The sequence below is a fragment of the Felis catus genome, chromosome F1 (genome assembly GCF_018350175.1).
Source record: "Felis catus isolate Fca126 chromosome F1, F.catus_Fca126_mat1.0, whole genome shotgun sequence".
NCBI classification, from domain to species: domain Eukaryota; kingdom Metazoa; phylum Chordata; class Mammalia; order Carnivora; family Felidae; genus Felis; species Felis catus.
In genome coordinates, this window is record NC_058384.1 from 64122973 (window position 1) to 64148471 (window position 25499).

The 25499-nt window shown below is 48.8% G+C and overlaps 1 protein-coding gene across 2 annotated transcripts; it reads left to right on the plus strand.

The window, feature by feature from the left end:
- The first annotated feature begins 3171 nt into the window (after positions 1-3171).
- On the plus strand, positions 3172-25046 carry SLAMF6 (SLAM family member 6). Of its 2 annotated transcripts, XM_006943038.5 has the most exons (8): positions 3172-3348; positions 15794-16126; positions 20183-20446; positions 20875-20994; positions 21221-21259; positions 22294-22373; positions 23779-23853; positions 24217-25046. In XM_006943038.5, the coding sequence occupies exons 1-8, from the start codon at positions 3234-3236 to the stop codon at positions 24361-24363; spliced, it is 1173 nt and encodes a 390-aa protein (XP_006943100.5). In that variant the 5' UTR covers positions 3172-3233; the 3' UTR covers positions 24364-25046. The 2 variants fall into 2 exon arrangements, with proteins under 2 accessions (XP_006943100.5, XP_019677876.3); XM_019822317.3 differs by lacking the exon at positions 21221-21259.
- Positions 25047-25499: the final 453 nt, after the last annotated feature.

The window sequence follows — 25499 nt, forward strand, 5'->3', positions numbered from 1 at the left end:
TATGGGGACTTCAAGAGTCTCTTCCGAGTATCAGATACATGTATACCCAGAGACAAATGACATCGTTCAAGGTGCTCTCTCTCTGTTCCTTGACTCTCATTATCTCTGCTCGTCTGTGGTGACCTAATTCTTTTCTCCAGCAAACACCGCTAAGTCAGCATCTTTAAACCTCAGCCATGCAGATACAAAATCATATCTCTTTATCTCTTAACATGCATATATCAGATATAATAAAAGACCCTAAAAATGTTTTATTGCTAAAAACTGCCAACCCTCATCCGAGCTTTCAGTGAGTTGTCATCTTTTTGCTGGAGGGGCGTCTTGCCCCCATGTTGCTGCTGCTGACTGGTGGGGGTGGAGGTTACCGAAGGCTGGGCTGGCTGCGGCAATTTCTTAAAATAAGACAACAATGAAGTTTGCCACATGAAATGACACTTCCTTTCAGGAGTGATTTCTCTGCCACAGCCATGCTGTTTGATAGCATCTTTTTTTTTTTAGGTTTTTTTTTTTTTTAACATTTGTTTATTTTTGAGAGACAGAGCGAGAGCAGGCAAGGGGCAGAGAGAGAGGGAGACACAGAATCCGAAGCAGGCTCCGGGCTCCGAGCTGTCAGCACGGAGCCCGATGCAGGGCTCGAACCCACGAACCAGGAGATCATGACCTGAGCTGAAGTCGGATGCTTAATCGACGGAGCCACCCAGGCGCCCCTGCTGTCTGATAGCATTTTACCCGCAGCAGAACTTCTTTCAAAACTGGAGTCAATTCTCTTCATCCCTGCCGCTGTTTTTTCAACTACGTTGATGGGATATTCTCAATCCTTTGTTGTCATTTCAAGGATCTTCATAGCATCCTCCCCAGGAGTAGATTCCATCTCAAAAAAAAAATTTTTTTTTTCTTTTTCTCTGCTCCTCCATGAGAAGCAAAGCTTCATCCCTGAAAGTTTTTTCCTGAGATTGAAGCAATCCATCCCGTCTAGAGACTCTGCTTCTGATTTTAGTTCTCTTCCTGTTTCTACCCCATCCGCGGTTACAGCCTCCGTGGAAGTCTTGAACCCTCAGAGTTATCCGTGAAGGGCTGTGATCCGCTCCCTCCAGTTCCTGTGAGTGTTGATGTTTTGACCTCTTCTCACGAACCATGAACGTTCTGGATGCATCTAGAATGATGACTCCTTCCCAGAAGGTTTTCAGTTTTGTTTTCAGGTTTGCTTTGTCCAGATCCGTCAGTAGAATCATTATCTAGGGCAGCCACGGCCTCACAAAATGCGTTTGTCAAATAATGAGACGCGAAAGTCGAAATGATCCCTTGATGCGTGAGCTGCAGAACGGGTGTTGTGTCAGCAGGCACGACAACCACACTCGTCTCGTTGTCCATCAGAGCTCTTGGGTGCCCGGATCATGGTCAAGGAGCAGTAATATCTTGAAAGAAATCTTTTTTTCTGCACAGCAGGTCTCGACAGTGGACTTGATATTTGGTAACCCGTGTTGCAAACAGATGTGCTGTCATCCAGGCTTTGTTGTTCCGTTTCTAGAGCACAGACATGATAGATTTAGCGTAATTCTTAAGGGCCCCGGGATTTGGGAAAGGGTCAATGAGTCACCAGCTGCGTTAGCCTCTAACAAGAGAGGTGGCCCATCCTTTGAAGCTGGGGAACCAGGCATTGGCTTCTGTCTAGCCACGAGAGTCGTAGATGGCCTCCTCTTCCAATATGAGACTGTTATGTCTACACTGAGAATCTGCTGGTGAGTGCGGCCACCTTCTCTTCGCCGGATCTTCCGGAGAACTTGCCACAACTTCTACATCAGCACTGGCTGCTACTCCCTGAGCTTCGCTGTTCTGGAGGCAGTTTCTTTCTCGAAACCTCACAGACCGGCCTCTGCCAGCTTCTCGCTGTGCCTGCACAGCCTCCTCCCCTCGCTGGGCCTTTGCAGAATGAAGACAGTCCAGGCCTTGCCCCGGACCAGACTCTGGCTTACGGGGACGTGGCGCGTGTGATGTTCCGTCCAGACCACTCAGACGTTCTCCACGTCAGCAGTAAGGCCATTTAGCTTTCTCATCATCTGCGTGTTCCTTGGAATGGCACTTTTCCTTTCCTTCAAGAACTGTCCCTTTGAGTTCACAACTTGGCCAACCGTCTGGCACAAGAGACTTAAGCGTTCAGTGTATCTCAGTTTTGGACGCACCCTCCCCCCTGAGCTGAATCACCGCCAGCTTCTGATGTAAAGTGACGGGCACGAGACTCTGCCTCTCACTTGCACACTTACCGGCCGTTGCAGGGTCCGTGATCCGCCTAATGTCACTGCTGTCCTGTCTCAGGGAACAGGGAGGCCCGAGGAGAGGGAGAGAGACCGGGAACAGCTGTCGGTGAAGCATCGGCACACACACAACATCTAGCAAGTTCGCCGTCTTATGGGGGCACAGCTTGTGGCGTCCCCAAATCATTACAATGCTGACATCAAAAATCACTGATCACAGATCACTGTAAAAATATAAAAATATGGGGTGCCTGGGTGGCTCCGTCAGTTGAGCATCCAACTTCGGCTCAGGTCACGATCTCACGGTCCGTGGGTTCGAGCTCCGCGTCGGGCTCTGTGCCGACAGCTCGGAGCCTGGAGCCTGCTTCGGATTCCGTGTCTCCCTCTCTCTCCGCCCCTCCCCGGCTCGCTCTCTGTCTCTCTCTGTCTCAAAAATAAATAAACATGAAAAAAATAAAATAAAATAAAAATAAAAACCGTGACGAAGTTTGAAGGACTGCAAGAATTGCCAAAACGTGTCACGGAGTAAAGAAAGGTTGGAAAATGGCACCAACAGTCTGGCTCGACCCAGGGTGGCCACAAAACCTCAGTTTGTAGAGAAACACGATGTCTGCGAGACTCAACAAGGCAGAGCGCAACAGAACGAGGTAAGCCTGTAATATTGGCCTCGAATGCCATTCATGCCACCGAATGGGACGGTTACAACAGTGACTCTTGGGTCACCACACCACAACCTGTCATTTGGGCCATTCCACGCCACCACCCCCCAAACCCGCCGGCAAAAAAAAAAAAGTCAAAAAATGAAAAAAGGAACTAGACAGAAAATGAAAATTGCAACTCATGTCGCACACTTAAGAGCGTTGCACTCCACTCAGAAAAGAGTAAACAGAATAGCAGGCAAATGAGGACTGTCAGTGCACAGGAAGGCTTACCACACCTCCGAGAGGAAGGAGAAGTCCGGGTGAGAACCACTTTCAGTTGATGACAGAAGCACCAAGGGTGGACACCAGCCGCAGGAGGCCACCGGCTCCCGTCTGCCCCGCCGTCATGCTCTGTCTGCTCCTGCCTCTCGCGTTGGTCTCCTGCCTCGGCCCAGGTAAATGCGGGGGGTGGTCGCGCAGCCCCCCGAGCGACTCTCTGGTTTTGTGCAGCTCTCTCAGTCTACACCACTCATGCATAGGTGTCTGTCTGTCCCCCGCGGGGCCGGGTGGGTGTCACCGCCTCTCCGCTTGGCACACGAGGCGCTCCCTTGGAGCTGACAGCTTCCCCTGTGTCTGCATTTATCTGCGGGGCATGGGAGATGAGCTTGTTCTAAGAGCAGACGGTTTGGGGTTTACAACCAGCATGCTGTGAAATACAGAGTTCTGCCGTTAGGAAAGTGAGTTCTCTCCCCAAATGAGCTAGTCTCTTGCTGGGTGACCTCAGGTGGGTTCCTTGTGCCTCTTGAGTTTCAGTGTCCGCGTCGAAAATATTGACAACCCTATGGTTCAGTGTGGCCAAAATTTCTAGGCACAGGGCAAACGCTGGAAATAGCCCTATTTTATTACTGTGATCGCTGGCTCTCCCTTCCTGTGATTCATATCAGAGGCTAGCTAGGCTGCCAGTACTTTATATGGCCACAGAAAGTCCTGGCCCGTCCTGCCTCCCCGTTCCCCACTGACCAGTACGTGGAAAACGGGAAGGTCCGTGTCATGTTTGGGGAATCACCGGTGGTTATTGGAACCAAAGTACAGGCTTCAGGGACAGACGGGGCAGGAGACGAGACAGAAAAGCTAGGCCAGATGGGGCGCCCGGGTGGCTCAGTCGGTTAAGCGTCCGACTTCAGCTCAGGTCACGATCTCGCGGTCCGTGAGTTCAAGCCCCGCATCTGGCCCTGTGCTGACAGCTCAGAGCCTGGAGCCTGCTTCGGATTCTGTGTCTCCCTCTCTCTCTGCCGCTCCCCCGCTCACGCTGTTTCTCTCACTCTCAAAAATGAATAAATGTTAAAAAAAAAAAAAAGTTAAAAAAAAGAAAAGAAAAGCTAGGCCAGGGTAGTGGATGAAAATAGCGAATACTTCCTGACGCCTTCTGTTCAGGGCCCTGGGCCAAGTACTGTGCGCGCATTATATACATAAGCCTCAGTACAGGTCTGGGGAGCTTGTGCTATATTGACCCCATTTTACAACGAGAATTTAAATAACTGGCCCAGATTTCGTTAGCCAGCAGGTGGCAAGCTCTTGCAACAGTTCTGAGAAACAGTGACCAGTGCCCAGACACAGCCTCAGTGCAAGAGAAAGGGCCGCGGTGACGGTCACCATGGATGCAGAATTAACTAGACGGACACCAGGAGGGTGGGGGAGGCTCTGCTTGTCTAGCTTCTGGGGACACATCGTGAACAGAGCGGGTGAAAACTGTTCCCCGTGAAGCTCACATCTGAGCAGAGGAAACAAGTTACCTAAGTGAAATGGCAGAGTGGACAGTGACAAATGATAAGGAGGGAAAAAAAATCAAGCGGGGAATGGGGATATGAAGGATGGTGGAAGGAAGGGGCAGGGAGATTTCAGACAGAGTCGCCAGAGGTGATAAAGTTGGGGGACGAAAAGGGGCGCCTGGGTGGCGCAGTCGGTTAAGCGTCCGACTTCAGCCAGGTCACGATCTCGCGGTCCGTGATTTCGAGCCCCTCGTCGGGCTCTGGGCTGATGGCTCGGAGCCTGGAGCCTGTTTCCGATTCTGTGTCTCCCTCTCTCTCTGCCCCTCCCCCGTTCATGCTCTGTCTCTCTCTGTCCCAAAAATAAAAACGTTGGAAAAAAAAAAATTTTTCGAGTTGGGGGACGAAGGGAAGGGAGGCGGGGAGTTCAAGGCCGGATCTACCGATTTGAAGACATCAGGGTGATATCCGTGAGATTTCTGGGGAGCAGCTGGAAATTGAGGGCTAGAGGCTGGAGGCGCGGACATCACGGCAGGGAGATCATCACCGAAGCTAAGAGAAAGTGCAAAGAGAGCAGAGCCGTGGGAGATAACGTGTCCGTCCTGTCCTGTCTTTCTAGAGGTCTCCAGGTGCAGGGCGTGGCCTCCATGCGATGTCCCCAGCTCTGTCTATCCCAGACATGACCTTTGATGGGAAAGTCAATGCGTTATCGCTTTGTAGCGATCTCAGTAGCCCAAATCAGGGGAATATCCATTTTGATAAGGGCCTTTGTTACCTCATTGGCCATTCCTGCCCCACAGGGAGAGGCCTCAAGCCATCTAGTGAACGTAACTACAAATATCCAGTATTTGAAACCCCCAGGGGCTGCTGGCATGACAGTAAAACCCGTTTGCCAGTCTTCCGCAGGCAGGGTCCCCCTAGCCTGACTTGCCTCGGCTAATAATAATAATCTCTTTCATCCCTGGACCGTATATTGTCTCTGTTGACCACAGGCATGAAGCTTCTCTGCCACCGTCAGTTGGATCTTGTGCACTCTTTAAACGCTTTTTTGTAATGTTTATTGATTTTTTGAAGGAGAGAGAGGTAGGGACAGAGAGAGAAGGGGCGGGGCAGAGAGAGGAGACCCAGAATCCGAAGCAGGCTCCAGGCTCCGAGCTGTCAGCCCAGAGTCCGACGCGGGGCTGGAACCCGGGAACCGTGAGAGCGTGACCTGAGCCGAAGTCGGATGCTTAAGCGACGGAGCCCCCCGGGCGCCCCTAGATCATGTGCACTCTTAAGAAGCCCCCAAGAAGTCTGCTTGGGCCCCTGGACTTTCCCACTGCTCTTTGTCATCTGATTATCCGGGCCCATCCTCAGCCCGGTTTTGCTGCCTCCTCTGTCTCCACATGGGGGGAGGTTGGGGCGGACTGATAACGAGGCAAGGAGGTTATCGCTGTGCTGCGAAATCTCCCGTGACCTAGCAGCCCTTCCTGTGGCTGCGGCCGCCAAGCTGCCTGCCTGTACGACTTCTGAATTTCCTTTCCGGTGGCACTCGCAATGCACCATGGGCACCTTGCTCGACTTGTGCGCGGTTTCCAACACCCCGCGGGTCTCTCTGCCAAAGCTGGTTTCTTCATATCCAGGTTTCGTAAGCCTTTCCTCCCATTTGGCTCCATGGGCATGGAAGACAGAGAAGGTGTATTTAGAATCTTTTATGTAGAATAAAGTGCTAATTGGTAGCACTTTATGTCTGCCTTTCGGGCCGAGGGGCCTGGGGTCGGCCTCTTGGCCTCTACAAGAGCATTCAGGGACACCACGTCCCTGCCTTTCTTGCCCATCTACAGATTGGCCTTCCTCCGCCCTGGCCGGGGATCCACTTGGGAGATCTCTGCGACTTGAGACTTGACCGGTTCCTTCTGGGCAACTGTGGGGGGGTGGAGGAGCGAGGTCAGGAAGCAGGGTAGCTGGGTTTAAAGTGTGATGCGGCTTCAGCCGTAGCTGAGGGGGATCTGGCAGGTGGCTTGATATTGTCATGTTCTGTGTCGGGACAGCCACAGATGTCCTTTGGTTTCTGATAAACCGGAGACCAGGTGCAGGGTCCAGACTGTCCTAGGTGGACCCATACTTTCTCTTTACCTCTTTTATCAAAAGGCACGTGGCTGCCCCAGCTCTCAGGCAGGGACACCAACTCCTGGCCACCATGTCCGAATGTTCAAAGAAATCAGCCACCACGCTCTTATTTAAGGGCCCCAGCATCTGTGTTAACACCCCGACAGCCACGCCTTATCTTTCACGTCCATGTAAATCAAATGCTTTTCAAGGTCTGGTAACGCTAAGGTTGGGGCTTCTGAACACAGGGGATCTCTTACTTTTCTACAAAATAGTTTCCATTGCAATGTGCTGTTGAGTTTTAAAGTTCCATTTTCTGGGGGCGCCTGGGTGGCTCAGTCGGGTGAGCGTCCAACTTCGGCGCAGGTCACGATCTCGTTGTCCCTAAGTTCGAGCCCCGCATCAGGCTCTGTGCTGACAGCCGGGAGCCTGGAGCCTGCTTCAGATTCTGTGTCTCCCTCTCTCTCTCCCCCTCCCCCAGTCTTGCTCTGTCTGTCTCTCCCTCTCTGTCAAAAATAAATAAACATTAAAAAAATTTTTTTTAATAAAGTTCCATTTTCTGACCATTTTCCTCCATCCTCTAAAGTCTATTGTGGCCAGGCTGCTGCAAAAGAACATCACTCGCTTTCCCATCAAAGGGGAGTATCCAAAAGCCTTCCAGTGCTGGAGGCTACAGGCCACAGGCTGTTGTTCAGAATGGAACTTGTCCCATGTTCTGGGAACCTTCCTTAGAGCCTCTGAACTTCCAAAGGTCGCATACAGTGATTAGGGGTGACACAAATGCCACACGATCTTGCTCACAGAATATTTAAGCCTCGAGTGGCTTGTCCTTAAGAAAAAGGCCATGGGATGGGGCGCCTGGGTGGCGCAGTCAGTTAAGTGTCCGACTTCAGCCAGGTCAAGATCTCGCGGTCCGTGAGTTCGAGCCCCGCGTCGGGCTCTGGGCTGATGGCTCAGAGCCTGGAGCCTGCTTCAGATTCTGTGTCTCCCTCTCTCTCTGCCCCTCCCCCATTCATGCTCTGTCTCTCTCCGTCCCAAAAATAAATAAACGTTGAAAAAAAAATTAAAAAAAAAAAAGAAAGAAAGAAAAAGGCCATGGGTGGCTCCGTCGGTTAAGTGTCCAACTGCGGCTCAGATCATGATCTCGCGGTTCGTGAGTTCGAGCCCCGCCTCGGGCTCTGTGCCGACAGCTCAGAGCCTGGAGCCTGCTTTGGATTCTGTGTCTCCCCCTCGCTCTGGCCCTTCCCCCTCTCTCTCTCTCTGTCTCTCTCTCTCAAAAAATAAATAAACATTTAAAAAAAATTTTTTTTAATTGTAAACAAAAAGGCTAGAGAAAGAAAGGTCTTGGGGACTGCCGAGGACTCTGGGCGTCTATCTTAACTGTTAGTAAGTGAAGTTACACCAGAGAACTGGGGGCCCTACTTACAGATCGCCAGTACCGAAAAGAAGGGAAGGACAAGGTATACAACGGCCAGGCACTCAGGGTGGAGATTCAGACAGTCGACAACAGTCAATTGAGTAAAAACATACTCACAGATACTAGACCAGCCGGGACGGAGACGTCCGGCAAATCTCCCGGACTCTAAGCACGAGACACCAGCACAACAGGGTCCAGCGTCCCCAGAGAAGAGGCCAAGTTTACCCTCTGACTAGTCTCAAAACGATCGCTCCCGTTTCGCCAGGCTGGAGCATCCAAGCCTCCCGGATAGCCAGGTTGTGCAATCTTCCTAATGGTCTTTCCCAGTTCACCCAGACTTTGTGAGACACTCTCTAAAATCTGTGCCGTAGACCCGGCCTATGCCAGCAGAGAGCCTTCCGAATAAAAACACTCGGTGCAGCCGCTGGATCTCGGGGGAGGTCCCAACACCGGTGGTCGTTACAGGCACCAAGGAGGGAGAACCCCGCAAGGAATCCACTTCCCGCCCGGCCCCGGGAGCTTGAATGGGTTAGCCCAGGACGAGGGGACACTGCCCTCTACTCCATTCACCAGACACCAGGGAATCGGAGGGCAGAGTCGCAGAAGGACAAGAGTCCCACCTGGGTCACCAACATTTGTTACCGAGCCAATGTGGGTGGGCCCCTCGGTGAGTTACAGAGAGAAGCTACACCGGCCGGAGCTGCCTTACCAAGTCCTCTATTTGCAGCAAATACGGAGAACACGGAGAATAATTCCCAAGGCGGTGACTCCCCAAACAGGAGTGAGCGGACTCCTTTTTTCCTTTTTCAAACCAATTTTTTAAAATTCAAGTGTAATTATTTTATTTTATTTTATTTATTTTATTTTTGTTTAATTATTTTCTTCATGAAATTTATCGTCCAGTTGGACTCCACACAACACCCAGTGCTCATCCCCACGGGTGCCCTCCTCCATGCCCCTCACCCACCCTCCCCTCCCTCCTACCCCCCATCAACCCGCAGTTTGTTCTCAGTTTTTAAGAACCTCTTCTGATTTGGCTCCCTCCCTCTCTAACTTTTTTTCGAGTGTAGTTACCAAATAGTGTTACATTCGTTTCAGCTGTACCACGTAGTGATTCAACAATTCAATACATCACTCAGTGCTCATCCCGATAAGTGTGCTGTTCACTCCTTTCACCTCTTTTCCCTATCGCCCTACCCAGCCCCAGCTCCCCTTTAGTGCCCAGCAGTTTGTTCTCTGTAGTTAAGAATCTGTTTCGTGGCCTGCCTCTTCTTTTCTTTGTTTTATCCCTTAAATTCCACACAGGAGTGAGACCATATGTATTTGTCTTTCTCTGCCTGACTTATTGATTTCACTTAGCATTATAGCCTTCAGGTCCATCCATGTTGTTGCAGATGGCAAGATTTCGTTCTTTTTTATGGCTGAATAATATTCCATTGAACGTACATGCCACATACTCTTGGTCCATTCGTCCGTCGATGGACACTTGGGCTGCTTCCATATCTTGGCTATTGTTAACAATGCTGCTGTAAACACAGGGGTGTGTGTATCCCTTTGAATTCGTGTTTTTGTATCTTTTTGGTAAAGACCCCGTAGTGCAACTGCTGGGTCGTAGGGTAGTTCTATTTTTCATTTTTTGAGGAACCTCCCTCCTGTTTTCCACAGTGGCTGCACCAGTTTGCATTCCCACCAGCTGTGCACAGGGTTCCTTTTCCTCCACAACCTCGCCAACACCTGCTACTTCTTGTGTTTTTTTTATTTTAGCCATTCTGACGGGCGTGGGGTGACATCTCCTTGTGGTTTTGATTTGCATTTCCCTGATGACGAGTGGTGTTGAGCATCTTGTGTCTGTTGGCCATCTGGATGTCTTCTTTGGACACCGTTCATTTCTTCTGCCCATTTTTTCACTGAATTATTTGGTTTCGGGGTGTTGCGTTGTAGAAGTTCTTTATATATTTTGGCTACTAACCCTTCACCTGATAGGTCATCTGCAAGTATCTTCTCCCATTCAATAGGCTGTCTTTTTATTTTGTCGATGGTTTCCTTCACTGGGAAACAGTTTTTATTTTGGTATAGCCCCAACGGTTCAATTCTGCTTTCGTTTGCCTTGCCAAAGGAGACGTATCTAGAAAAAAGTTTCCATGGTTGACGTGTTTTCTTCTAGGAATGTTATGGTTTCAGGTCTCGTATTTAGGTCTTTAATCCATTTTGAGTTTATTTTTGTGTATGATGTAAGAGAGTGGTCCAGCTTCTTTCACATGTAGCTGTCCAGTGTTCCCAGCACCATTTGTTGAAGAGACCTTTTTATTTCCCATGGCATGTTCTTGCCTCCTTTCTCAGAGATTAATTGACCATATAATTGTGGGTTTGTTTCTGGGCTCTGGGCTCTGTTCCTTTGACCTGTGTGCCTACTGTGTGCCAGTAACGTGGTGTTTTGATTACTACAGCTTTGTGGGATAACTCAAAATCTAAAATTGTGATACTTCCGGCTTTGTTCTACTTTTTCAAGATTGCTTTGGCCATTCAGGGTCTTTTGCGGTTCCATCCAAATTTTAGGATTGTTTGTTCTGTTCTGTGAAGAATGCTGTTGGTATTTTGACAGAGATTGCATTAGATTTGTAGATAAGCAATTAGTCAGAGAAAGACGCTATAACATGACTTCACTCACATGAGGAATTTAAGACACAACACAGATGAACATCAGGGAAGGGAAATAAAAATAATATAAAAACAGGGAGGGGGACAAAACATAAAAGACTCTTTTTTTTAATTTTTTTTTCAACATTTTTATTTATTTTTGGGACAGAGAGAGACAGAGCATGAACGGGGGAGGGGCAGAGAGAGAGGGAGACACAGAATCGGAAACAGGCTCCAGGCTCCGAGCCATCAGCCCAGAGCCCGACGCAGGGCTTGAACTCACGGACCGCGAGATCGTGACCTGGCTAAAGTCGGACGCTTAACCAACTGCGCCACCCAGGCGCCAAAAGACTCTTAAATATAGACAACGAACAGGGTTGCTGGATGGGTTGTGGGAGGGGGGATGGTCTAAATGGGTAAAGGTCATTAAGGAACCTACTCCTGAAATCATTGCTGCACCAAGTTAGTTGTAAATTAAACAATAAATAAATTTTTAAAAAGAGAGTAAAAAGGCAAGCCACAAAGTGGGAGAAAAAGATTTTCGAAATATATTTTGTATCTAGAATACACCAAGAGCTCCTAAATAATAAGAAAAAAAAACTGAGAATCCATTTAAAAGTGGATCAAAGATTTCAACAGACAAGTGACTAAAGTAAATATTCAAATGGAAATGGCCAATAAATATATTAAAAGGTATTGAATGTAACTGATCGTAAGGGAAAGGTAAATTAAAACCACAACAAGCTACCAAGATATCCGCATCAAGCATTGGGAACTTTATAAAAATCTGGGTAATGGAAAAAGAATTGTAGATAAGCAGGTTCCTCTTATTGGGGTCTGGGATGGATACTGAGAGGGGGAGGCCTGATCATCACGTGTCATGGGCAGGCATAGACCTTCACATGCACACCCAGAAAACGTGCCTATACATATATTATATGGTATGCTAATGAGGTTTATGCCCGTCCCAGGGCAGGGATTTTAATATCGTCCTAGAGCTGAGGTACCTGTCTGGCACTTTATGACTCAGCTGCCCAGGCATGTCCTGGGGGGTCCTACTCAAAATGTTTCTTTTCCTGTTCCAGCAATTCATTAGTTGGTTTCTAAAAGATAAAACCGATAGCTGGGCAGAGGGTTTGAGGAGTTTCCGGAGTGGAGGGGTTCTCCCTGCTGACAGAATCACATCGCCTGGACCCCAAAGCAGCTCTCGTGCCAAAATTCTCACAGAAGGGCTTTTGAACATTTCCTGTAACTTCTGACCTTCCCCTTCCCTGAGCAAAGTGCCCTAAGCCTTTTTCTTCTTCTTAGACCTTCAGGGGACTAATTCTACCTTCCCCTTCTCTACCTTCTTCCCCTTGGTCTCTTTTTCAGCCAGACTCTTTTCTCCTTCCCCTGAACCAAAACAAACTCCCCACAAATATAAGCAGAGGCAAACAGATATTTGAACCCCTCCTTGAAGGATAAATAGGGACTCAGCAGGTGGAAAAAGCGACAAAGGGCATTCTGGGCAAAGGGAACAACGGGGCAAAGAAAGAGCGGGGCACTCTTGGAAGAATCACAAATCGTTGGGCCATAGGAACCCCTTGTTTTTATTCAGAACCCTGCTGTGATGTTATCGCCCCTGTGAAGGGTTCCCTGACAACCCCCAGCTCCCCCAGCCCCGGATGCTCATTTATTTGGGCTCCTCTACAGCACGTACCTCTGTTGGGTCAACATTTATTGAGCTAGAAATTGTGTTCAGTGCTAGGAACACAGAGATAATAAGCACAGTCTCTATCCCCAAGATGCTGGAAAAGAGAGGAAAACAGTCTCATAATTACAACAAGAAGAAAGAAGTACTTGGTGTTGAGTGTACCGGGTGCAACTGATGGTCCGTACAAGGTCAATGCAGAAGTCAGCCCCTTCCTAGCTCCAGACCCGGCTCATTGCACTGAAACTACTCGCTTGCCTGTTAGGCTCCTCTTCGACATGGTGAGCCCAGAGGACCAACATTTCTTATTCATGTTCCCAATCTTCAGCCCAGAAACTGGTCCATAAAAGCGATCTAGTCCATATGGTCTGAATGCCGTGAGTTCTAAAGCTCTACTCACTGAACTGGCATAGAACTGAGCAAATGGTAGAAAGAATGACTTGTTCAATGAATAGTTGCCATCTATAAAAAAAAAAAAAAAGGAGACGTCAAGGAATGTGCTAGGCAGGAGGCAACAGCTCCTGGGGAGTCCTTGGGCCCCAGGGTATGCCCAGGCTCCTTACAAAAGAGAAACTGCTCCTTAATATCTTGGACAGAAAACCTCCAAGAGAAAGAACGGAGTGTCCAGTCACTCAACAGATACTCACTGGATGAATCCTATGGGCCTATGCTGTGCCAAGCAGTGTTCAAGAGTGATCACAACAATGAAAAAGACAGACGGAAACCTTTGCTCTCAGGGAGCTTACATTCTAGCAGAAGGGAGAGAGAATTTTTTTCTTTAAGGCAAATTATAAAGTAGGCTAGGTGGTAAGTATTACAGAGAAAAGTCCAAAAGCAGCTGAATGTACAGGGGTGAGGGGTGGTGATGAGGGAAGAGCGGTCCTCTCTGAGAGGGAATGTGTGCATTAAAGACCTTCTAGAGGTGAAAGAGTGAGCCACATGCACACCTGAGAGACACATTTCCGGGCGGAGGGAACGGCAGGTGAACCAGCCCTGGCTTGCTCCAGGAATGGCCAGGCCAGCGTAGTTTGAGCAAAGTCAACTGGTCTGGGGAGAGTTATAGAAAAAATAGGTCAAAGACACAAACATGAGCAGATCATTTTGGTCTTTAAAAAAAAAAAAGTTTTCTTAATGTTTATTTATTTTTGAGAGACAGAGAGAGAGAGAGAGAGAGAGAGAGAGACAGAGGAGAGCAGGGGAGGGGCAGAGAGAGAGGGAGACACAGAAACCAAAACAGGCTCCAGGCTCCGAGCCATCAGCACAGAGCCCGACGCGGGGCTCAAACTCACGAGCTGCGAGGTCATGACCTGAGCCAAAGTCGGACACCCAACCGACTGAGCCACCCAGGCGCCCCACCTTTTGGTCTTCATAGGTCATTGTAACTGTTTTGGTTTGGTTTGGGTTTTGTCATCATTCTAACATTTTTTTAACTGAAATATACACATGACGAGAAAACTGTACAAATTCTAAGTGTGATCTCAATGAATTATCACAAAATGAATAAATCCGAGTATCCAGACCCAGGTCAAGAACTAGGACATTCGCAGCACCCCAGAGTCCCCCTTTTTGCTCCCTCCTACCTGCTCTCTCTCGCTCCTCCTCAAAGGTAACCACTGTCCTGACGTCAAGCAACAGATCTGTTTTGCCTGTTTTTAAACTTTCAGTAAGTGGGATCAACAACAGAAAAAGGCAAAATACATCTTTTGCTCAAGATTTTGCTTGGGATCGTCCCCCATGCCGTTCCTAGAGGGAAGAGAGGTTAAGATGAGAAATCTTCCCCATCACGTTAAACCCCTGATGGGAAAGATGGGGTGCGGGGTGGAGGGGTGGGAATGGCCGGCAGCGTTCAGTGCCTGGCGTCTGCACAACCATCAAGGAAGGAGAGAGGCAGTGTGATCTCGCCCAAGAGCTGAGCGTCAGGATCCCGAGAGGTAGTTCCTCCCTGCTTAGATCTTCTCCTGAGAAGTAAGAGATCTGGAGAAGGTTGGGGGTCCTGGTTACAGTTACATATTCACCGACTCACTCAAACATTTCCAGATCCTCCTTCATGTTAGGCACAGTGCCGGAATAGAAAGATAATCAGGGCACGGCCAGTTAGACAAACAAGCAAACACAGGACCACAAAATGGTGTGATGCGTGCTACGTATTTGCAGAGGATGCTCGGGAAGCATCCTCTTTAAGAATCGTTGTGACCAGGGGCACCTGGGTGGCTCAGTCGGTTAAGCGCCAGACTTCGGCTCAGGTCACCATCTCATGGTTTGTGAGTTTGAGCCCCGCTCTGGCTCTGTGCTGACAGCTCAGAGCCTGGATCCTGCTTCAGATTCTGTGTGTGTGTCTCTCTCTCTCTGCCCCTCCCCTGCCTATGCTCTCTTTCTCTCTCTCTCTCTGTCAAAAAAGTAAATAAACATTTTTAAAAATTAAAAAAAATGAATCATTGCGACCATTTCACTTTTTTTGCTCAAACATGAATGGCTCTGAGATAGGCTCACGAGAACAAGACCACCGTCTATTCCTTTGAAGTTATATTTATCGCTTCTGTATTTATCAGTTTTAGCTCCTCCACTTTGAGAATAGAAAAGATATTTTCTGGTATCACCAAAAGAGCAAAAAGCAAGTGAGGTCAAAATCGTTGAGTCTGAATCCTGACCCTTATTCTGTAGCTGTGTGACCCTGGGAAAAAAAAATGAGTTAAACAATCTATGCCCCCGCTCTTTTATCTATAAATGGAGATGATAATATCCATCCGATCTGCCTCCCAGAATTGCACCAGCATCGAAGGAAATAATGAATGTAAAGAGCTATAAATTCCTAGTATCAGTCCTCTAACCACCACCCCACCCACCCACAAACCTACTATGTTGGGCACAGCAGATAATCAGTGAGTGTTGAGCTTTCATTAAACTTCATCAGCAAAGACTTGTGATTGCTGGAGTCTATGCTAGGGAGCTGACGCAGTTCCCTCTCTCCCTCCACCTCGGGCCCAGAGAACTCAGAGGCTGGAGTCAGATATTGTGGTCATGACCCAAGAGTGACCAGCCAGGATAGGAGGGTGGACTGGGCCAGAACCATCTGGGCCAACTTCCCATTATCCAAGAACACCAGACATTTTGTTGGGGGTGGGGCCTCTGTGATTGTCCATTTCCACACTTCTCCTAACCCTGTGTCTCATCATCATATGTCCGGGCATCAGTATCAGAAGGCTCTAACAGATGGGCAGAGGTAGGGAAAGGGTGTGGGGAGCAAGGGGTGAGCCGGCGGGGGTGGGGGGGGGTTTAAAGCAATTTCTCTTCTGTGTTTACAGGGAACACAGCTTCACAAGCCAGCTCAACCCCCCTGATGGTGAATGGGACTCTGGAGGAATCGGTAACTTTTCCCTTGAAGCTTCTTATATCTGAGGATACTCATTCCATCACCTGGCTTTACAACGGAACATCTATAACCTTCATACAACTAAGCGATCCTTCGGATCCGCGGATCATACTGACGAATCCAAAATGGAAAGACCGACTGCGATTCAGCAGGAACTACTCCTTACAGCTCAGCAATCTGACAATGGCTGACGCAGGATCTTACCATGCCCAGATAACCACACAAACCTCTACAGTGTTTTCCAGTTACAAGCTGAGGATCTTCAGTGAGTGAAAGCATGGGGGTTAATTGTGTATGGACTGAAAGGTAGGACGTATGTCAATCCTATGTGACAGCCAGTATCCACCATAGCCTAGTGGTAAACAGCGTAGTAATTCGAGTCAGACTGAGGTCCAGCAGTAAACAATCTCAATGGCATTGCTCAGCCAGTGAGTGACAGAGTGGAGAACAGAACTTAAGTCTTGTGACTCCTGGCCCCCAATCACATCACTCTCCCTCACCCAATAAAATAGTCCCTCTTGGGGCACCTGAGTGGCTCAGTCAGTGAAGCATCTGACTTCTCATTTCGGCTCAGGTCATGATCTCAGAGTTGTGAGATCGAGTTCCACGTCCAACTCCACGTAGACATCACGGAGCCTGATCGGGATTCGCTCTCTCTCTCTCTCTCTCTCTCTGCCCCTCCCCTGCTCTAGCTCACTCTCTCTCTCTAAGTAAATAAATAAAGTTAAAAAAAAAATAGTCCCTCTTGACCAGAAATGTAATGGAAGTGGGGCACCTGGCTGGCTCAGTCAGAAGGGCATCACTCTTGATCTCGGGGTCATGAGTTCAAGCCCCACATTGGGTGTAGAGATTACTTAAATAAATAAAACTTAAAAAAAAAAGAAAGAAATGTAATGGAAGTAACAGAATTGAAATAGCTGTGACTCTGTTACAATGTGCATTACCTGTATCTGTTGGGTAATCTTCACCAAACTCCACGAGGTAGATACGAACCCTTAACCCTGAGGCACAGCGTCAGTCACAGCAACTTGCCTACAGTCACAGAGGAAACAGTAAGTGGGAGAGTTTCCCACATGACTAGCTGGCATGACACGTCCCTTTACACAAAGGCTCGTCTGGCTCAGTGGAGAATGATCAGTATACAGAACAGTGGTGTACCTAGAAAGTGCTCTGTAAGGATGAGTTGATAACGAGAAAGATCTTTTCTACAAGGTTATTTAATTTCCAAGAACATTTTCCCCAGATGGTTCACGTCCTCAACATAAAATTATGGAAACCATGAGACAGCTTGCCAATCAGTATCAGAAAAAAAAAAAAAAGATCCTTCTGGCAATCAGTGGTGTTCGAGATGCCTTGAATGCCTTTAAGACCATCTCTTAGCAGGAATGTTGTATAGGAGATTCAAGCTTGAACTGGCAACTTTGAAGGTCACCGAGATTCTGTACGTCTCATCTACCCGAGAGCCTATGGTGTCTAAAACTCACCCAGAGCCCTTTGGTTTAAGACGTGGAATCCAAAAAAGCACTTCAGTTAAAGTAAGATGTCACCACAAATAGGTTACTTGTGAACCTTTATAATCCCCTAAATATTTGGCAGATGTACCGTGTTAGATTGGTCAAAGTCATGTCCCTAAAAGAACAGGACACAGAACAGGTAAATATGATAGGAAAGAGAGGTTGTCTAGAAAAGTCTGCCACAGGAATTCCAACCAAACGGGCAAAATCACCCTGGGACAGGGTATTGATATCTTGAAGCTGTTAAACAAATCACCACAAAGTCGGTGGCTAACATCAGAAATTTTATTCTCTCACAATTCTGGAGGCCCAAAGTCCAAAATCAAGGTGTGGGCAGGGCCACCGTCCCTCTGGAGGCCCTAGAGGGCAATCTGTTCTTGGCCTCTTCCAGCTTCTGCTGGAATACTGCTGGCACTCCTTAATGTTTGTTGGCCTGTGTCTGTGTCACACGAGTCTCTGCCTCCCTGTCACATCGCCTCCTCCTTTCCCTATGTTATCTCCTCTTCTGTCTCAAATATCTCTCTGCTCTCCTCTTGCAAGGACACTTATCACTGGATTTAGGGCCCACCCAGATAATCCAGAATCATCTCTTCATCTCACTTAATTACACCCGCAAAGACCCTTTTCTGAATAAGATTCTGGGAATTAGGACGTGGAGATATCTTTTGGGAGGGTGTCATCATTCAACCCACTACAGGCAGAATCACTCTGGGTGACCAGAGGTCATCAAGTCAGTGCTAGGACCCTGGAGAGAAGAGAGACATCCGGTGGAAAGTCTGAGAACAGACCCCGTATCAGTCTCCATTACACTGTTGAGATAATGTTCTTTAGCCACTGGTCAGAAGACAAAGCATGACTTCTGCAATAACCACACTCATGAGGTTCAACACCAAACCCTTCTCAGGACCTTTTGGCATCAGGAGTGACAAGGAACAGAAGTCATTGTTAAATGGAGTGGTCATGGGGTGCCTGAGTGGCTCGGTCAGTTGAGACTCCGACTTTGACTCCGGTCACGATCTCGCGGTTCATGAGTTGGAGCCCCGCGTCGGGCTCTGTGCTAACAGCTCAGAGCCTGGAGCCTGCTTCAGATTCTGTGCCTCCCTCTCTCTGCCCCTCCCCCATTTGCAGTCTGCCTCTCTGTCTCTCTCTCTGTCTCAAAAATAAATAATTATTAAAAAAATTTTTTAAATAAATGGAGTGGTCATAATAGGCTGAGAAGATAGCATTTGAGCCAAGACCTGTTGGAGGTGAGGGAGTGAGCCATGCAGATAGTTGAATGGAGAGGCCTCCCCTGTACCTGGCAGGCTCAAGGAATGCCAAAGAGGTCAAAGACCAAGGAGCAGAGTGAGGGGAGAGGAACAAGAAACAAGGTCAGTATGGAAATAGAGGCCACATCACGTATGGCTCTGAGAGCCTTCACAGGGGCTTTGGTCTCTACTCTTGGTGAGACTGAGAACCATCAGAGGGTTTTGTGAAGTGCTTGGATTCTGGATATACTTTGGAGGAAAAGCCACCAGGGTATCCTGATGTGGTGGTGTGAGACGAAGATGTAAGTTTGTGTAAGGCGTGGAGAGATTTAAAAATGTCTCCACGGTCACATAACCAGGAAATGACAAAGCCATAAGTCTGGCCAAGGTCTTCCTAACTCCAAATCCAACACTCTCCATTCCATGAAATTCCTTTCTGTGAGAATATGTCCCACCTCTACTCCACTAACTAAGCTTAGAGCATTCCTCAATATCTTCCCACCAGACAGTCGGGGTCATTCTGTTCTTTACTGGGTCATCGTTACCTCAGGCCAAGCCCCGCTCAGTGGCCTTTTTCTGTACCACTCCCACATCCTTACTGATTCGCAGCTCCAGACATTTGTTAAAGATATCTTTTAATGTTTATTTATTTTTGAGAAAAAGAGACAGAGCCCAAATCGGGGGGCGGGGTCAGAGAGAGAGAGAGGGAGACACGGAATGTGAAGCAGGCTCCAGGCTCTGAGCTGTCAGCACAGAGTCTGATGCGGGGCTCGAACTCATGAACCACAAGATCGTGACCTGAGCCGAAGTCCGACTGAACCACCCAGGCACCGCGCTACTGATGTCTCAATAGCCAATATTTTCTGATCTTTGCTCTTAGAAATTTCTCAAATGCCTGGATATATTGTACTTCTTGGTTCTCCAGAATTACTTGCTCGTTCAGTTCCCTCACTTCTTTCTCTAGTTTTTTGGCTCTCGACATTTCCCTTTCTGTCTTGCTGACATTCCGCATCAGGATCTCTTTGTCCTCGCTGGAGCCAGCATCCGATACAATGAGGACCGACATTCCTGCAGATTCGTGAGAAGTACAAGTCCCCAAGGACACCGAGCTTTTATCTTCCACCCCAGCTAGGGAACTCTGATGGTGGAGAGAATAGGGCTCTTGAGTCTGGTTTACTGGCTTCTGCCCTGACTAAGGGCCAGTTGGCCCTCAGCTGAATTCCCCAACGTCTTCACACAAGGCCAGTGTACAAGGCTGGAAAGGATGCCAGGAATACACTGGGGCCCAGAAAGTAAATTGAGCAGCCCAGAATCACGCAACTAGTTGGTGATGGCCGTCGTGTGTCCCCACTCACTTCTCCCCCTGGCTGCTCTGTCTCGTGCTGATGTCCCTCATCACTTGGCAATACAAGCCAAGTTACTTACAGAGTAGACAGGCCATAGCATACAGTAGAGTGTTGGGAGGAATACAGAAGCATTTTGCGGTGGGAAGGGTATTTTTCACAATGGCCTGAAGACCAAGCCATTTGGTCTCAGGCCGGGCCTTTTCCCTGCGTGCAGGACCACTGAGGAACTTAGAAGTGGCCAACCACACTTGGCGATCCGAGAATGGGACCTGTGAGATCCACCTGACCTGCTCTGTGGAGAATATGAATGACGACAACCTAGTAAGGTGGGAGGTCGCAGGAAGCATATCTATAAGAGAAGCCAACCTCACTCTGTCCTGGGACCCCAAGAACTCCAGCGAAAAGAAGTACACCTGCATAGCTGAGAATCCTGTCAGCCAACTGTCCTTCTCTGTTTCCACCCAGAGTCTCTGCAAAGGTAACAGTCGGTCTCAGGTCTCCCCGAGAGCCTTGAGCAACTGTGGGATGTGGTATGTCTCTCCTGCCCAAGGTGACTTCCCAAAACAGGGGCTCAGGGGGAGGCCACCCAACACTGCCGGGGTAGGACTAACACCCCCCCGCAGCTCCGTACCTCTCATTGCCTCCAGAGGCCTCTCCTCCCTCCCTCCCCCTAGTCCTCCAGCCCACTCAGGGCCCCGGGGCCAAGTCCTTGGGAAGTCGGAACTGCTCCCCACACCGGCTCTACCAGGCTCCTGCCCCGTCCACCACAGGGACTCCCACTCCCAGAAAGGCTGCCCAGAGCCGGAACCCACCCAGCCCCCAAAGGTGGCCTAGAAAAGGCTCAGCAGAGACCCTCAGGAGGGGTCTTTTCAGAAGAAAGACACTCTTCTCTTTTTCTTTTTTCAGATTTTTTGAATGATGAATCCATTGGTACCCTATGGATTGCACTTGTGACTGTTATTTTGATATGTCCAGTCATCGTGTTACTTGTTGTTTGGAGGAAGAAATACTGTTTGTGCAAGAGAGGTAAAGGGAGGGAGGAAGGTCCACTGGGACGGCCCCTGGGATGTGACCGCACACGTGCTAATTTTCTCCAGAAAATGCATGACCAAGCCTCAAGGCCTGGCTGCCCTTCCCCTTCAAGTCTCCCTGCACCACATCCTCTAGAGAGACACCTGTGGGCGAGGGGTAGGGCGTGGGGGCCTCTCACACTGCACTCACAAATTTCCATTTCCCTGATTTTATTTTTCAGGCATCTTTCATTTCTCTGCTCAGCAAACCCAGACTTCTGGTGAGCTTGTAGACTCTTAGCTCCCAATCCTAAGACAGAGGCAGAGTCCTAGTGAAGGAGGAAAGGGGCCAGTCAGAAGGCTGGGTAATGAGAGAGGAGGGAGTCAGAATACCATTACTCAGGGGGACCAGGTGATGAAAGAGAGGTGACCCGTAACTATGCATGCCTGTCCCTGAAGGATCTCAGGCGTTGGGATGAGGGTGGCTCCCCACCCCGTTGATGAGAAACCAGGTACCGGTGAAAGGCTCACTGTCCATTATCAACCAGCAAGTCCAGGGCAGGGACAGGGTTAGAGCATCAAAGGTCCAAAGACAAACTGCCTGACCCCGTCACTCTTTCAGCCAGGGGATTTGAACACTGAGTAGACCCAGTCCAAAAAGAAAAGTGTGATACAGAGACAGGAACACAGGCTCTGGACTCAGACTGGCTGTGAGTCTCATTTCAGGGGTCAGAGATACACGATATCGTGTGTAGAGGACGAACGTGAGGTTCAGAGTCAGAAGGCAGGCATCCGAGTTCCTGTTCCATCACTTCCTCTTTGACTTTGTGCCAAGTTAATTGAACTTCCTGAGCCTCCGGTTTCTCATCAGTAATAATAAATACAATATAATATAATATAATATAATATAATATAACTATCCATAGTACAACCATCTGTAATAGAATCTGAGAAGTTTCCTAATACTTTATATGTGACATAACCCGGCTCCATTAAGCTTGCCAATGGCGTTCCCTGGCCCCTGTGGAGGCAGTGCTCTTTGGTCCCGGGAGCTCACTGGTCCACATGTGAATCCAGAGGGAGACGCTGAAGCTTTAGGACACCTCAAGACCACGTCCCCCCAAGAGATGAGGTCAGAAATAGAGCACACGGCTGAGAAGGTTCTAGTTCAACCCAGAACTTCAAAGAGTGTCAAAAATGAATGAACCCTAAGGAAGGGCATTGCCTCGACCAACTGCCTCTTTGGGGCCACAAAGTGCCGTGGAGTGGGACACTGAGAGAGCGGGACACTGACTGTGCCTTCCTGTGTTAACAGCAGAGAACATGAATAACTTAGAGTATGTCTCCATCTCTTCGGGGAACACCGTGTATGCTCATGTCACTCATCCAAAGAGGGTGAGTCCCTTCAGCTTTATATTCCATCATTGGCACGGTTTTTAGAGTCTTCGTACGCAAACTTGTCACCACAGTCATCTCTTTAATCCAATGACCCCCACTGTGGAGGAGAGGAGAGGCAGTGGCAGCAGCGACGACGTTGCATGGGGGACCTTGCCAGCCCCCAGGGCTCTCGCCCCATGATGTGTTTGCTCACGCCCTACTTTACATGGTCCTCTAACTGCGTGACGCATCAGTAAGTCTTGTCCCTTGGCAGCTTAATTACGAGCTGCCTGGAAGTGAAAATGATGTTTTCCTCTCTGTTCCCTGAGCACGGTTCCCAGTAAACACTTGCTGAATAGATCGGAATTCAATGAAATTTGAGAGTTTCCAGAGAGCACAACTGTGTGGCAGGGGGGTTTCTTGCCCTGGATGGAGTAGAAATAGAGGAACTGAGAAACACTCTCTCAAGGGGGGGAGGTGGGGCAAGGATTCGCAACAGTAGAAGACGGTAAAGGCATGAGCGGCCTTCAACGCTCCCCTCCCCTCTGCAACATAGCAGATGGCCTTGGGCAGCCACCAGGAACTCCTTTGCCACACATCAGCAATTTCCCACCACCCCCAAAGTAAAGCATCCGCAGGTCGACCCTTCTAAATAACACCATCCACCTTCTGAAAAGTAAGCCAAGGTAACTCAGCACTCACCCACTGATGGAAGCGATGATCCTGCTAGAAATCTTAGGTTCCCCAAGCAAATGTCCCTTCACACAGCTCCTCGTGGTATTTCCAAGGTAGGCTCCTCGAAGGGAGGTGACAAGAAGGGTACTCCCCCTGGTCCAAATATCTCTGCTGCCTTTCTAATTCTCTCTTGGGGACAAGATGCATCACCCTCAACAACCCAATAAACGGCTCTCCAGCCAACTTGTTCACTTCTTCAGAAAAAAAAAAAAATCGCACTCTGGAGAGTTTCAGAGGGTTTCTCCATGCCCTAAATATTCCTTAGTTCGTTTTAAATGTCAAAACCCATGAGCACGGGGGACTTCTGCCGAAGGAGCTAAGACAAAAGATACAATACTCCTATACACTCTGGCATAAGGTGGATGAAGGACAGCAGAGTCCGATGCAGGAAAGAACGCTTCCCTTTCTTCACACACCCGCCAACAAGGTTGCCCTTCTGTCCCTCTCCGGCTCGCGAGCCCGCTGGTTTGCCGGGGTGTTGTGCTTCTTGTGTGGGCCTCGGGAAATGTCACTCAACTTTCTCTGGCTTGAGAGCTCGTGGTGTTCGGTCGCCAGCCCCTCTTGCTACGCACTCTCTTACCCTTTCCTCCTGGAGGATGTTGACATCGCCCCTCTGTGTTGCGTTGTCTTTCTCTGCACAGATATCTCTTTGTCTGTGAGCCGAATGTCTATGATTATTTTTTTACAGCAAACAAGTAACCCAACGCCTATGAAAAGCACTGATTCCTCCACAATTTACTCCACGGTTCATCAGTCCAAAGAGGTGAGCCCGTGAGTGTGCCCTGTTCTCACAACTTACCTCTCTCCTTAGACTTAGAACTTTATAAGGGAAGTAAAAGTAAAGGGGGCCACGGGATAGATGGCACAGACACCAGCGGAGTGTAGAAGGTCTCAGGGCATCACCAAAACGTAGAAGTTATCTTGTATGAGGCCCGTCACCCATCACTGAGTTTCCAACCTACCTGAATTCAGTTAAATTGTTTAAATTAAAATGTTAAGTCAGTTTTGCCTTAGCTCCGTATTCCTATCTGTCACTTAGTGCTTTCCAGACCTCCTCTAGAGCCACGAGAGATAGCCCGAGACACTGGTCCCCATTAACCTGCTTGATTTTCCTTTTTGCCATTAGAGTAAGCCCATTTCTCCCCGGACGACTGCCCTCGGCAATGTCATCCAAGTGGCTGAGGGGTCTCAGCAGGAATGCAGGAAGCACATGGCTACTCCCGATCCCTTGGGAGAGAACAAACACAGCGTGGTTTCTGCCTGGAGAACTTGAATATCTAGGATCATCACTTCCAGTTCTGAGGACCGGAACCTGTTCGCCTACGTCAAATATCGAAGGAATGACATCATTTCCAACATGGGACCCAAATAACATTTTCTAATGTGCTCCGGGTCAAAACACGCCTCGGCGAACAAGCCTGGATATTGACTTTCTCTTTGGCGACGGATGGGGTTGTGGTTGACAGGGACTGGTAATTCAGAAGACAACGACTTCTCTCCTTGTAGAGAGCAGCAGGACTGCGATTCGCTGGGAGAGAGTACCGTGTGTGACGTATGTTGCCTCCGGAATCGGACGGACCCATCCCCAAACCCTCACGCATCGTTTACTAGACATACCTCCCGGGACCCGTGATGGAACCTCTTGAGCTCTGGTCTGCTAGACTGAAAAATGGGGATCAGCCTGTTAACTCAAACCAGGAACCAGAGTTATCCTTGACTTCAGCTGTTTCGTCACCAGGCCCTTTGGACTCTACCTCCACACATGTATGTCAGATCAACCCGCTTGTCTCCAAACCTTCAACCTCCATCCTGTATTAATTAACCCACCATCATCTCCAACCTGGGCTACGACAGTAAACTCCAAACAAATGTCCCCCAGGTTGGCTCTTACCTCCCCCCGGTCCATTCTCCACAAGACAGCCGGAGTAATGTCTTTAATATAAATCAGACCCTTCACTTGTCTGCTTAAGATGAACCCTGCGGGACTTCCCGGTCACTCGGAAAGAAACTGAGTCTCCGTGGCTCTGGACGGCCTGGCGCCTCTACAACCTCGGCCGTCACCACTCACCCCTCTCTCTCTGATTTGGCCTCTCTGATTCTCTTTCAGCTCCTCGGAGGAGTTTGCTCACATCTGCCTCCAGACCCTTCTCTGCCTGCCTCCTTCCTCCTCATTCTATAGGTGTCGGTGCATATATGTCACTCTCCAAGAGAGACCTTCAGACCATTCTATCTGAAGTGCATCCCCTTGTATCCTGTCACACTTTCCATGTCGTCTATCACATGCCATCGACTATTTATTATATTTAACGTCTCTTTCTCCGACTACTCCACACGCTCTCGGGGAGCAGGGACCGCAATGATTTCATCTCAGTATCCTGACCACCTAGCACAGGATCTCGCACCTAGAAA